Source organism: Temnothorax nylanderi, unplaced genomic scaffold (genome assembly GCF_030848795.1).
Source record: "Temnothorax nylanderi isolate EJ_2023f unplaced genomic scaffold, tnyl_v1.0 TNYL_tig0033_pilon, whole genome shotgun sequence".
Classification (NCBI taxonomy): Eukaryota; Metazoa; Arthropoda; class Insecta; order Hymenoptera; family Formicidae; genus Temnothorax; species Temnothorax nylanderi.
In genome coordinates this window covers 913,226-926,347 of record NW_027249095.1, presented here as the reverse complement: position 1 = coordinate 926,347, position 13,122 = coordinate 913,226, and the positions used below count along the sequence as shown (strand labels likewise).

Below are 13,122 nucleotides of genomic sequence, written 5' to 3'. Positions count from 1 at the left end.
TTTCAGCCGCATTTTTTCCGCTTCGCGGAAGACAGGATCCACGTGCGGAAGGAGCGCTGGAGAAGGCGAGGAAGGATCGTAGGCGTGATCGAGCGAACGACTCGAATCTCGTGTGCACTTCATTGCTATCTGGAAATCTGGATCATCTGAAGGGCTGCTCGACGAGCTGCGACGAGCTCGTCTACCGAATTCGTGGGTCCCCGATGGCGGCGTGCTGAAAAACCGGCTGTTTTGTTGACGTTTTGTACATAGGTGACACCGCGCGAAATCAAGGCAGGATGATGAAGATATCGGCGCTCAACGAGGAGTCGAGCGAGGAAAGCGAGGAGGAGGATGTACCCACGATCACGAAGGAGGCGCAGGTAGCCCACGTCTGTTTACATCGATATGTAACCTAAAAAAAAAATGCCTCCGACGCTTCCCTGCCGTTTCGTTACCGTTTACATTAATTTACGATGCATCTTTGCATTAGCATTGTTTATCCAGCGTGCGTGATTAATGCTCGAAACGATCGAGCGCACGCAAATCCACGTCCGAGTTCCCCATTCGGAACCAGATTGTGCGCGCAGCTTGTATACATCTCTCTCCAGCGAGGTGCAATTAAATTATTGCGCACTGATAATCGTAAAGTTAGCGATAATTAAATTGATACTAAAGGAATACGCTTGATGTGTGCGATAAAATAATTGTGAGATAATTTCTTCCAGGAACAAATAGCGCTGACCGAGTACAACAAAGCCCTGGAGCTGTTGAAGGAGAACAAACGGGAGGAAGCGCTGATTATCTTCAGGGACCTCCTGGATACCGAGCTGTTGGACGAAGTGGAGAAGCCCGAGGTGCCGGATGGCAGGTCCAGACCGATGCTATCTCTGAAATATTCCTGCTTCAAGAACATCGGCGCCATTCAGGCGACTTGCGAGAATTACGAAGACGCCGTGGAGAATTACTGGAAGGCTGCAAACCTGGACGATTCCGACGTGACGCTGTGGCACAGGATCGGCACGTTAGCCATGAAGACTTCCAACCTGGAACTGGCTTGCTCGTCATTCAAGCAAGGCCTGAAGTGTAATTTCAATCACTGGCCGTGCTTGGACAACCTAATAACTGCCTTATATGCCGTTCCTGATTATATGAATTGTCTGTTGTATATTTCTGTGGCATTGGAAAGGGATTCTTGTTATGTGAAGGGCCTAGCTTTCCGTGACAGGATATTTAAAGACATTCCGTGTATGGAAGAATGTTACAAATTGTACAATAGCGACTGGCAGTTAGACCCACCTTTGTATACCGAATACGATCATGTACTGGGTGACAAATTGTTGGCAGAGGCGAAGGAGGTTTCCAGAAAGTGGGCGGAAGTTTGCAAGGTAGAGTTTACGCCGAAACCCTTGCCAGAGTTGACTTTAAGAATGCCCTTAACGAGCTGTACATGGCTGGCACTCGGAGAAAGTCTGCTAGACATGCATAGATATATCACCGAAAGTAACTTGAATTTTGTTAGCAAAATTGTATTGTCGGTCCAAAAACCTAGCGATAAAAATGCAGCGAGTAATGAGGGGGAGGCTGTAGAAAGTAATGTAATTATGATGGAAGTAGATCAGCAAAATGACTCGATTCCGAACGGAGAGAATGATATCGACAAACCTATTAAGATCGAAACGGAAGATTGCGAGATGTCGGACGACAATCAAATTTTTAATACGGACACGGCAATGGAAATTGAAATTGAAGAGGACAAAAAGTCTTGCTCGAGCGACGTGCAAATAGTCGAAGATGAGGATCCGTTGAGAATGTCTGACACGGATGGTTTGCAGTGTGAAGAACGAATTGAAACGAAAAATATAGAATTGGAGGAACAAATGCACTCCGAAGCAGATGCAAATGTCGACAAGTTAGAGAGCGACAAAGTCACAGACGACGTTTACAGCATGGATAATGGAGTACCTAATGAAAAATCTAGTGACAAGGAAAGTGATAAATCAAGTGATAAGGCTTCTGACAAAGGCGCGGAAAAAGCAAGCGATATAATGTGTAAAACAGACAGTAAAGCTCATTCCGAGAAAGGCGATGGAAAGGAGGAAGGACAGAAGGTGAAGAAACGGCGCAGAAGTGCACTATGCTTTTTGCAGCAATGGGCTTGGAGTTGCAACAGCATGAGACGATCCGCGAGAGTAAGAGGTTCGAACAGAAGAGAAGCGGAGAGGGATGATGTTCAATTAGAGGAAACGCTTAGAAGATTGTTCCCTAGTACTCTGTTGTATGTACATTAAATAACTATATATACATATGCAATTAGTTTAGAAGTTCGTAAAATATAATTTCTTGTAATCTGTTTTACAGACCTGAGACGGTAAGATTAACTAAGGATGATGCTAGTAGGAATGTCGAAGATTCTATGGACACCATGGATATGTATCAATTATTTGCGAATCAGGAGAATAATAAAAATGTAGAAACTCTCAAAAGCTCGGAAAGTTCTAAATCGCCAAGTCCTGACACAAGGTATTTGCCTATAATTTAATCTTTGTTAATATATGTACCTAATAATGTTAATCTAATTTTTATCCGCACAGTCAACGGAAATACTTTGGGACAGAAGCAGAAACCGCCGATGTGGACGCATTTATAAACCAGCATAGCGGTAAAAGCAATTTAATGATGATTATCACGAAATTTGCAGAATTTTTATGTACTAAATGGAACCAAGAATGGCCGAAAGGAATGTCAGATATTTATCTACAAGCATACGTCTTTATGAGGTAGGTGCATAGAGATTAATTTTCCATGTTAAAAGCAAAAGATTTGAATTGAAAATATTTCTTTAGACAACATATTCCACATTTATCACCATTTGATGAGGATGCCAATGACAAAGTTCTGAAGTTGGATACCGAAGCGACATTGTTATTTGGTGAGCTTCATACAGACAGATGGCTGGATAATAAACCAGATACTTTGCCAAATCCAACGTAAGATCCCCAATAATTGTTTCTTTATATTGATAAAAATAGCTTCTTGTAGTATAAATAAAATTGTTAACGCAGATTAGATAAACTTGGCACTGGAATACCAGCAGAAGAATTGGGACATATTATATTTGCAAGTGTTAGACAGGATCTTCTAAACGAAGAAAATTTATACACATTGCTGAGAATTTTATGGCTTAAAAGTAATATTTTTCTGTGCCAAGGTGATATAGACATAGTCATAGAAACATTAGAACTGGTAAGAAAATGCAATATTAAATTAATATTAAAGTAATTATTGTTACAAACTAAATAGATAGAATTTTTTCAGTTATTAAATCGCCTGCATGAAATGGAAAGTAGAAGCCTAAATCCATGTATCATGCTTTTAAATTGTAAAAATAACTCCCAAATTAGTGCCAAACTTGTGAAGAAAAAGCTTACATCAATCCAGAGGTATTTTTTAAATATTTATATATATATTAACTATTATACGTTCCAAGCTACTGTATATATTAAAGCTGATACTATAATTTAATTTTTTATTATGTAGAGGTCAAAAATTGGGCGAAATTCAACATCTATATGAAGAAAAGAAATATGCAGAATTGTCTTGCATATTGCAGGATACTTTTAAATTTGCCAAACAGAGACACAAGCTGTTGGTAACTAATGGAAATATTGTCGACAGAGTTCGACAGTTAAACATGTTACTTGACAGCTTATGGCAACTTCAACAATATGAAGTAATAACATAAATATATATATCATGAAAAAATTACGTTAAAGAACGCTAGATTTTTAATAATATTGAATAATTTCAGGAATGTTATGTCTGGGCAGAGGCTTGTCTGAATGAATCGTGGCAGAATTATTTGAACTCCTCTGACGAAACTGAACAGAAAAAGTGGACAAGTTCTGTTGTAACGGCACTTGAGAAATTAGAAGATTGTACGATCAAAGCTAGTGCATTTATTGGTAAGATCTTATCACCAATGACATTCCTGTAATATAATATTATCACATTAATTTCATGATTTATTATAATTTCAGTGAGATATCTGTCAGAGTCTCGTCTATCGAGATTGGTACAAAATTTAGTTCACATTGTTTGTCATCAATTGGATGTACCAGAAAATGCTGTAGAGATGCCATTGGAAACTGTTCTACCTTGGATCCTGTTACATTACATTCTACAATAGTAAGTTTGTCGAGTAATGTGTGTAGAATACCGTTATTATATATATTATATGAAATTGATTTGTTAATAGCAAAGAAGATAAAGAGAGGGCAAAAACCGAGTCCCCTTATAAAAACAAATCACACAGTTCTCATAATTCCGAATCGGATGACGAGGACGACGGCATTCCACCGTCCATCATGATTTTATTCATTGCACATGAATTTATCGGCAGACACTCGTGGTGTTGTTTCAACGAGGCGAAACTTCTGTTCTTCATTATGAATCTTATTATACCGCAACTCGAAACTCCTCTGTATGTTTCTATCAAGAATAGGCTCACGAAATATTTGGAACAGATATTCTTTTGCCTATACGGTCATCCGAACAGAGTGAACAAGATGCGGCCGAAGTATCAGGATCACGGAGTACCGCAAATGGAATTAACCTGGGACGGGGCGCAGCTGCTGTTTGATTTTTACAAGCCGAAACAACTGCCAAACTTTCAATCCCCTAGAATTCTTTCTATCACCACGGATACGGAGATACTGTTTAAGAGAATAATCAGATTAGTTCCGCAGGAAAGCGATCCGAATCAAATAGTGGACGAAATGACGGCGTATATAATCGGCGCGAAAGATAAGATGCCGAGCGTAACGAAACCTTTACCGCACTCGATATCCACTATTTATTATCTGTTGGGTGACTTTTATTTCAAAAACAATAAATGGGAATACGCATGCCGGTATTATTTATTAGATTTGTGTTTATATCCAAAGGGATTAAATTCGTGGACCGGTTTAGCTATGGCAACGGGCAGCATAATAGAGATTTGGTTGAACAATTATAGACCTATGTAAGTATTGTTTTCTAAATTTCACTTTACTCTTTATGTATTATATTTTTTTATTATGTCTTTGATATTTTTAGAGGAAAGGATAAATTTCTCTACAAGGCAAAAATGGCGCAATCGAGTTATCACCATGCTATCGAGCTGGCGCCTGGTCATTCCGTAATTTGGACAGAATATGGGAATTTCGTTTATATGGTTCATTCATTTTGTTCACGATTGCTCAAACAAGAGACCGACACGTTGAGTATGGAGAGATTTGAAATTTTGGAAACTAGAAAGGAAGAGATGCTGGAGATTGCAGATCAGTGCTTTGAATCTGCTAATCGGATATGTCAAACTATTGAAGAGCCATCCATACAGCACGATGAAAGGTGGCTTTATCAATATATGCTTGGTAAAGTTGCAGAGAAGAAAAATCAGGATCCTCCTGTATTCTTGGAACATTACGCAAAGGTTAATAATTTTATTTATTATATTCTTTCTCTTTCTTTTTTTTTATTAATATTTGATACTGATTAATATACTGCTATCTAATTTTAGGCTAGTGAATTGTTGTATGAGAATAACGCTCAATATCCACGTAGAATAAGTCACAAGAGCCCACAAAATCTATCTATAGAGGCCCTAGAAGTTCATTATCGCATTCATGCAAGTATACTGAAATATTTGGAACAACACGAGGGAAAGCCACTGAAGAAGTCATTAGGTCAGTTGTTCCATTGGCATCTTAAAAACTGCTCCGAGGGGCCCTTTATGAAGTACCAGCCCAAAATTAACGACAAGAAAAAAGAAGAGAACGCCGATATTGAGAAGAGTGTGTCGAAGGAACTCGACAGTACAGCGGATACAGATAAAAATGTAGCAGTATGTCAACGCTCGAATAGTATCGAAGAGATAGAAATCATAGATAAATCGAGCAAAATCTCTGATATTAAGTCTGCAGAACTAGGAAAGTCGGAGAGTCGTAAGAGATCTCCCGATGAACCGTCACATGACAATACAAAGAGAATAAAATTAAGTAGCGTTTCGCACTTACAATTAATGCAGGACGTCGTAGCCTTAATAGATGATATAATTACCAAAGTTTGCGATATGGTGCCGCAAAAGGAGAAAACGAGCGATGATATAATGATCATATCTAGTGATGAGAGCAATGAATCAAAATTGCAAAAAAAGAAGCTGGAAAACAAGAGTGCCGATAAAATGAAATCGCAGACGAAAACAGAGGAGAATAAGAAAAGTTCGGCAAATATATTGACAGTCGATTCTGAACGTAAGACTGATGATGTACAGGATTTAATGGATGCTCTCATGAAACAGGCAATGGAAATTAGTCAAGAAACTCAGCAATCTTCAGCGGATGACGAGGATACCAGAAGATTCGATGGCAAATGGTTGCAGAACGAAGACTTGCAATCTACTGTAAGTTTGTAACATGTTTTTATATATTTGACTTAATAAATTTGTAACGTTAATTGATACGTGCAATTAATTTTTATGTATAGGAGAAAGAAAATAAGGACAAAATAGAAGAGAGAAGAAAAGCGCAAGCCAATGCGAATGAAGAAATGACTTTGAGTAGAAGAGGCTCTCAGGAAAGCACCACTACTACGCAAACCACAACTACGACTACGGAGACAAATAATTCGAGCTCTAGTAGTAGCGAGGAATCTAGCAGTAGTGATGATAGTTCTGACAGCGATAGTTCTAGCGACAGTGATAGTGAATCTGTCGACAGCGACGCGGACAAAAAGAAGAAGGAGTCTAATAGTGTAAAGGACGGTAAAGTATACTATTGCTCATTATTATGGAAATGAATTAATTCTTATAATTTGCAAGTATCATATTTTATTAGTGCATAAAAATTATAACTTACATTTGATATTTATATTTTGAACTCTAGAAGAACAGATGCCAGAAGAAGAAGTGGCAACATTAATTGCGTATTGCTTAGCTGGCTTGGAGCAGTGTATATTAAGGTTCACGGAACATCACAAGTCATTTTATAGACTTTCACACTTCTTCTTTAATAACAAAAAAGCGAAGGATACCGTAAAATGTAAGGACCTCTTGTTAGGGACATACACTTGTCAGTTCTATCCAGGACAAAATTTTCAAGGACTTTTTGCCGAGAGAAGAAGTACCAACTTTTTTAATGTAAGTATTCTTATAATTGTATGATGTAAGCATTCTTTACATGTATGATATACATATGTATATGTACATACATAGTATATGAAATTAAAAGTTACTTTAGAATAATACGATAATGATCTGTCAATTAAGTCAATGCCCAATTTAAATCATTTAGAAAGTAATTTTAATATTAAGCGTTTAAATGCAGCTTTATCAAAATATTCTATAATTTTTGCATTATGTATCTGGCTATCAGAATTTGCCACAACTGAACCTCTTGCATCACCAACAAGTACCGGAGTTAAATTAGTTTTAAAAGATCGCATTATTATATCTGGTTGTAATGCAATTGCCATGGTGATACCATCCGCTGGCAGCCACGTATTATTTTGTTTTTCTAAAGCCTTTCTTTCAGCTTGATACAAAAAGCTTGCGATAGAATTATCCATACTGCTGCAAAGGCTTCTATATTCATCCTGTTTAAATTTAAAAAAAAAGTTCCATTATTTAAAGACTAATATAAAACTCAAATGCTTACAGATATATTTGTAGATATTATGATATATTACTTTTGAAAAGGCATGAGAATGTACTGTTTCTATCGGAAGTATAATGCTAGGTTTATTGGTATTATTTAACACAATCCAATCACTTTCTGGATCTTGCTTAAAATTAAATTCAGCCTCATTCCTTTTGATGTTTGCTCCCATCATGATATGTTGCTTGGTTAAGTGTAGAAAATTGGGTTCTAATGCAATTGCTGTAGCAATTGTTGTTAAAGGTCCAAGAGTGACTACAGTTATTTCACCTATAAAAAAATTTTTATATTTACAACATATATATTAAATTAATAGAGACATTATATATATATTAAATTAATAGAGCTCTAGTATCGTGAGCAATTTTTTTAAATGAAAGTAATTATACCTGGATATTGTTTCACTAAGTCTACAAGCGCTACAGAAGCATGTTTCGATCTGTCGACCTTTGCAGTTATCTTTTCGGTAAAATTAAAATCTCCAAATCCATCCTTACCAAAGTAATATTCATCTTCATATTCATTTATTAATGGTTTTTTGGAGCCAATATATACGGGTACCTGCCAAGTTTTGAAAAAATAATTATAATTACATACATAGGTATTGTACGAGATCTTTAAATATTATCTATAAATTGTAAAAAAAATGAATATATATATTTAAAAATATTTAGTTGTTAAATACTCACTTTTTTGTTAGCGACTGTTAGGATTTTTAATAAATTATTTTCTACATTTTCTATATTGGTATTGCCATATGTGCCAGTTATGGCTAGAATTTCGATTTCACGAGTTTGAGCCTCGTGCATGACAGCCAGCATTATTGCTAGAGCATCATCTCCTCCAGGATCTGTATCTATCACTATTTTTCTTGGTGTAGTACTATACTTTTGACTATTTTACAAAAGAGACTTCTATATATATTCCAATATTATTTTATTGCAAAATATTATTTGCATGCAAACATTTTATTCGTTAAAAAATTTACAAAGCAGTATAGCAGTAGAAACCTTTTACCTATTTTAGTATTTGCGGTAGATTATAAAAAGTAATCAAATAATTATTTAATTATTACCTGATGGTGGAACAAAGTACATACAGTATTATCATAATTTTAGATATAGCACGAATTATAGCCATTTTCCTTTAATTATCTGATAAGACCTGTAATTATGTATGAAATTAATGTTATAAAGCTGTTGAAACAAGTACTTTTTTCATATTAATGATATGACATTGTACAAATATTCTTTAAAAATAACATTTGTGTTATAGGGGGTGTGGCACATTCCAGTTAATGAAATTGACAGACCTGGAAGCTTCGCTTCACACATGTCGAAATGCGTAACGTTACTTATGCAGGTGTTAAAAGAAAGCAACGATAGCCGAATGTTAATACAACTATGCATACAGCTCGGAAAGATTCCTGATTCAGACAAGTAAGATTAATTAAATTTAAAAATATAGCTTTAAATTTAGATCATGTTATTTACGCTTCTGACTCAAGAAAGCAAGACAGGATTATGTAATAAGAGAAGATGGATGATATAATACATAATCTTTTTCTGCATCTAGGAAATACTTACGTGATTCTGAAAGAGAACAATTATCCCGACAAGCTCTGACACTTTGTCAACAGTCGCTCAGGAGCAGAGTTCAGGCGATGGGCTCGATAAGCACAATTGACAGCGTGCACCTTATTAGAACGGACGCTAGAACACAAGTACTACTTGATGTATACGAAATATATCAACTTGTCCAGAAACATTTTCAGGGCAAAGAATCGACTATACAATCATTCGCAACATTATTGACAGATACATACAAGATGTATATAGGCAATAAAGTAAGTATAGTAAATCTTAGAAAATATACTTTTGTTAATAATCGCTATCGGAATTAGCGCTATCTGTGCAAATACACTTTACGTATAGGTTTAAAACAGCGGAAGTTTTATATATATATATATATATATATATATATATATATGTATCTCATCTTGAATCTTATCTCTTATCAGATCTTATCTTCCCTTTTGCACAGTGTTAATCTTTTTTTTTACATTCGCATAACTGATTTTACAGATAATACTAGCAATAACACGCAAATGACGTATTTGCAAAATACATAAAATAAAAATATGTTCACCAATAATATAATATTATTGCAATCGTACCATGTAGTAAAATGTTATGTCATTTGTGTCTTTATGTCATTGAAAAATGACTTCAAGGAATCAAACGATTATAAACTATCATTTCTTACTTGTATTTATAACAATTATTAAATAATAGTCGCGACAATTTCAAATGTTAATACTCGCACGTTTATTGTTTATAGAACTTGGAAGGAAACATCTTGGAGATCGCTATTAAGTGTTGTCAACGTCAGATACAAGCAAACAAAATCGCATCTATTACTAGCAACAGCAATAGCTCTCACATGCCACCTCTACAGGTCGCCTCTACTATCTCGGTAAATAAATCGCTGTTACCGCCTTATTATCGCGATTGTCAATATCACGATCGTAATTAAATTATTATCAAATTAATATCTTTTGTTGCAGACGCCCGCGCCGCAAGTGCCGGTTAACTCAACGTCCCCGCAAACGTTGCAGAATCGCAAGCCGCATAGAAATCTAACGTCTACCGGACGTCCGAGGGGACGTCCGCCTAATGTTAACAAATACTTGAATGCTCTACAACAAGGCAACGTGATGGGTCAGTTCGGTTCCAAGAGTAACTTCACGAATTACATGGGTGCATCCGGGCCGAATCGTTCTATGATAAATCCTTATTTCATGAGTCCATTGGTCGATCCGAACATGCTATCGGCTCTACTGGCCAGCGGACTAAGCAGCAATATGATGGATCCCCTAACAGCTATGACCTACTTAAATCAAGTAGGAAGTTATCAAGACATCCTTAGACAGTATCAGAACAACCTGTCGTCGTTAACCAATCTCACTAGCTTAAACAATCCTGGTACTACCATAACCAGCATCAGCAATGTTTCGACAATGAGTACATCCAGCTCTAACGTCAATACTTCGAGTAACATCGCTAATTTAAATAATATGAAAGGTTCTTTAGATCCTATGACAGCGTCGGTGCAACAACTACTGAGTTTAAGTAATTCTACAGTGTCGACCTCGCGACCGACCCCCATGTACCATCAAGCGGCGGCCAAGACTAGCACGACTATGTCACTAACGAAAGACCGACCTAGCATATCTATAACGCCAGTTAGCACCTCGATGAGCCAGCAGCCTCATCACAAGGTGAAGCAGCCCGGCAAGCAAACGAGCGCGCAGATCGAACCGGTATTACCCGTCCACATTCCCAAATCGCTTCAGATATCGCCAACGAAACCGGTATTACACTCGTCCAACCCGACGGCGCAGGTGTCCCTACTCAAGCCATCCATTATTCAGCAAGTGAAGAGCAGTCCGCCGAAACAGATGGGCGCGCCGCAGATACGGGTCTCGAAATCGTTGACGGAGCCGCAACCCGCGCACAATCCGTCGTTGTCGCACTCGCCTCTGAAGACTAGCGGTAGTACCGTGACGACAAATCCGACCGTGGCCATGCCGCACGTTGCCCACACATCCATGGGCGCGCCGGTGATAATGAAACAGCAGCAAGCATTGCCCATGAACTTACCGAACGTGTCACGTTCCGGTACGTCGCTGCAGCACAAATTATTGTCGAAGAAGAACTCCCAGCGACCTTACTCGACGCAAACGAACGTGCAGAATCACCCCGTGAGGAAGGCGAAATCGTCGGCCAAGGCGACGGTCATGCCAGTGCCGATATCTGGCAATTTTCCAAATCTACTAAACGCGATACAGACGAGTTCCGCCGCGATGTCGCAACCGCCTTTTATACCTCCAGAATTAAGCGGCATCTCGGTAAGCCCTGTCGGTTCGCAGCCCGGCTGTATTAAGGCGGCGGCGGCCGCCGCGAGCGCTAAATATCATAGCTACAAGAAATCTGTCAGCAAGCCTACGGCGAAACCGCCTACGGCGATGGAGGTGCCGAGCTCGTTACCGGCTTCATTCCCTCCCGGCAGCTCGGTCGAGGCACTTTCGATGCTGTCGCAGTTACAACAGCACTCGCACCTGGAGATAATACCGCAGCAGAAGGCGCCATTAAAGCCTAGCATTGATTATACGAAAACTCTGTCATCTTCTGTGAGTGTAGTGCCGCCGAAGGTCCCAGAGACCTTGAGGCCGTCGGCCACCGCTGATTGTATGTCCATGTACGATATATCCAGGGGAAAACCCGGTAATGTTTCGAACAAGAAGACACAGGATAAACTCCTTGCTGATAATGTCGAAATTATAACGTTGGACGATTAAGAATCGCTCAAATAAGCCACGTGCACAGACATTTATTTTGCGTAATATATATGTGTAATATGTTGTTTTTCTTTTTTCAAGGAATATTTGCAAAGTTATCTACTTGATAATATTAATTAATTCCTTACCTTGAGATAACATTGTATTCAGGCAATTGCGATAGTATTTCAGTAGAAATGAAGTTACTTTACCGCATTAGCTACGTTATGTGTTTTACATGCGTTTCGTATAATTTCTGCTTCGGTTTATTAAACGCAGAAATTAATTGCATGTAAAATCGTCTACCGAATTCTAATGCAATGAATTGATATTGATACTAATTTATATAATATATATTAAATTTGTTTTTCTTTAAAATTTTTATATTAGCGGTAAATCATAGTATTATTTGTGACAAAATTATTCTGACTTTTGTATATATGAGTTTTATTTCTCTTTACTGTAAAAACTTTTTTGTTGCAATACAAAGCCTAGCGTTAATTATTCTTTTAATTAGTCGTGTTTAAGTATATCTAATTTTCCTCTTTGGAGGATATAAAAATTCTAAGAAACAAATTTACGTATCAAAATCGATCGTTCTTTTTCAGAATTATCTTCTCATTCTTAGAGAGGTACAGTGAAACTTTATTATGCGCTTTCTAACGTTATTAATCGTAAGATATTAAGTTTAGATAAACAATCCAAAAGACTTTATTTTAATTATGAAGTTTCGGTTATACACATACCTCTCAATTAATGAAAGATATAATTTAATTAATTTATTATGTTCACAGATGCAAATAAAATAACACATTGCTTTTTCACTAATTCTACTAAGGCATTTCCGCATAAGAAAACATTATTTTTCTACCGCATATACTTTATAATGATGACACTTTTTTCTACGTGTACAATAATCTAATGTAATTAGCTTCAGTAAACTTGAACGTTTTCTAAAAACAATTTGTGTGTGCGTAACTTACCCCTAGTATGAAAAGGGCATTTGGTATCCAAGAACTATAAACTTCTCTTGTTATCATTTTCATCGTTCATCGTTGTTTCACCGTTTAGCAATTTTCTTTTTCACACAAGTTTTATATATCTAAAACC

The 13,122-nt window shown here is 37.2% G+C and overlaps 2 protein-coding genes across 3 annotated transcripts; one reads left to right on the top strand and one right to left on the bottom strand.

Annotated features, from left to right (window-relative positions):
- Nucleotides 1-228: 228 nt before the first annotated feature.
- On the top strand, nucleotides 229-12,975 carry LOC139770837 (calcineurin-binding protein cabin-1). Of its 2 annotated transcripts, none has more exons than XM_071703080.1 (19): nucleotides 229-362; nucleotides 708-2,257; nucleotides 2,341-2,502; nucleotides 2,574-2,759; nucleotides 2,826-2,969; nucleotides 3,045-3,225; nucleotides 3,298-3,422; nucleotides 3,520-3,712; nucleotides 3,791-3,944; nucleotides 4,020-4,167; nucleotides 4,238-5,002; nucleotides 5,077-5,452; nucleotides 5,540-6,421; nucleotides 6,505-6,781; nucleotides 6,903-7,156; nucleotides 8,949-9,112; nucleotides 9,249-9,519; nucleotides 10,014-10,148; nucleotides 10,240-12,975. In XM_071703080.1, exons 1-19 carry the CDS (start codon nucleotides 279-281, stop codon nucleotides 12,031-12,033), a joined length of 7,845 nt encoding a protein of 2,614 aa, XP_071559181.1. In that variant the 5' UTR covers nucleotides 229-278; the 3' UTR covers nucleotides 12,034-12,975. The 2 variants fall into 2 exon arrangements, with proteins under 2 accessions (XP_071559181.1, XP_071559180.1); XM_071703079.1 differs by lacking the exon at nucleotides 229-362 and adding an exon at nucleotides 425-629.
- On the bottom strand, nucleotides 6,822-9,385 carry LOC139770840 (inosine-uridine preferring nucleoside hydrolase). The gene is made up of 6 exons (XM_071703088.1): nucleotides 9,260-9,385; nucleotides 8,749-8,837; nucleotides 8,363-8,567; nucleotides 8,063-8,234; nucleotides 7,705-7,943; nucleotides 6,822-7,611 (listed from the first exon to the last, which is right to left on the bottom strand). Exons 2-6 carry the CDS (start codon nucleotides 8,811-8,813, stop codon nucleotides 7,303-7,305), a joined length of 990 nt encoding a protein of 329 aa, XP_071559189.1. The 5' UTR covers nucleotides 8,814-8,837; nucleotides 9,260-9,385; the 3' UTR covers nucleotides 6,822-7,302.
- Nucleotides 12,976-13,122: the final 147 nt, after the last annotated feature.

Excerpts from the sequence above, each read along its gene's own strand:
- LOC139770837 (XM_071703079.1), top strand. The coding sequence starts at position 456 with ATGCATCTTTGCATTAGCATTGTTTATCCAGCGTGCGTGATTAATGCT. Across the intron at positions 3,226-3,297 it reads TCATAGAAACATTAGAACTG|TTATTAAATCGCCTGCATGA; the intron begins GTAAGAAAATGC and ends GAATTTTTTCAG. Across the intron at positions 5,003-5,076 it reads TTGAACAATTATAGACCTAT|AGGAAAGGATAAATTTCTCT; the intron begins GTAAGTATTGTT and ends TGATATTTTTAG.
- LOC139770840 (XM_071703088.1), bottom strand. The coding sequence starts at position 8,813 with ATGGCTATAATTCGTGCTATATCTAAAATTATGATAATACTGTATGTA. Across the intron at positions 8,568-8,748 it reads GTACTTTGTTCCACCATCAG|TCAAAAGTATAGTACTACAC; the intron begins GTAATAATTAAA and ends TTTGTAAAATAG. Across the intron at positions 8,235-8,362 it reads TAACAGTCGCTAACAAAAAA|GTACCCGTATATATTGGCTC; the intron begins GTGAGTATTTAA and ends AAAACTTGGCAG.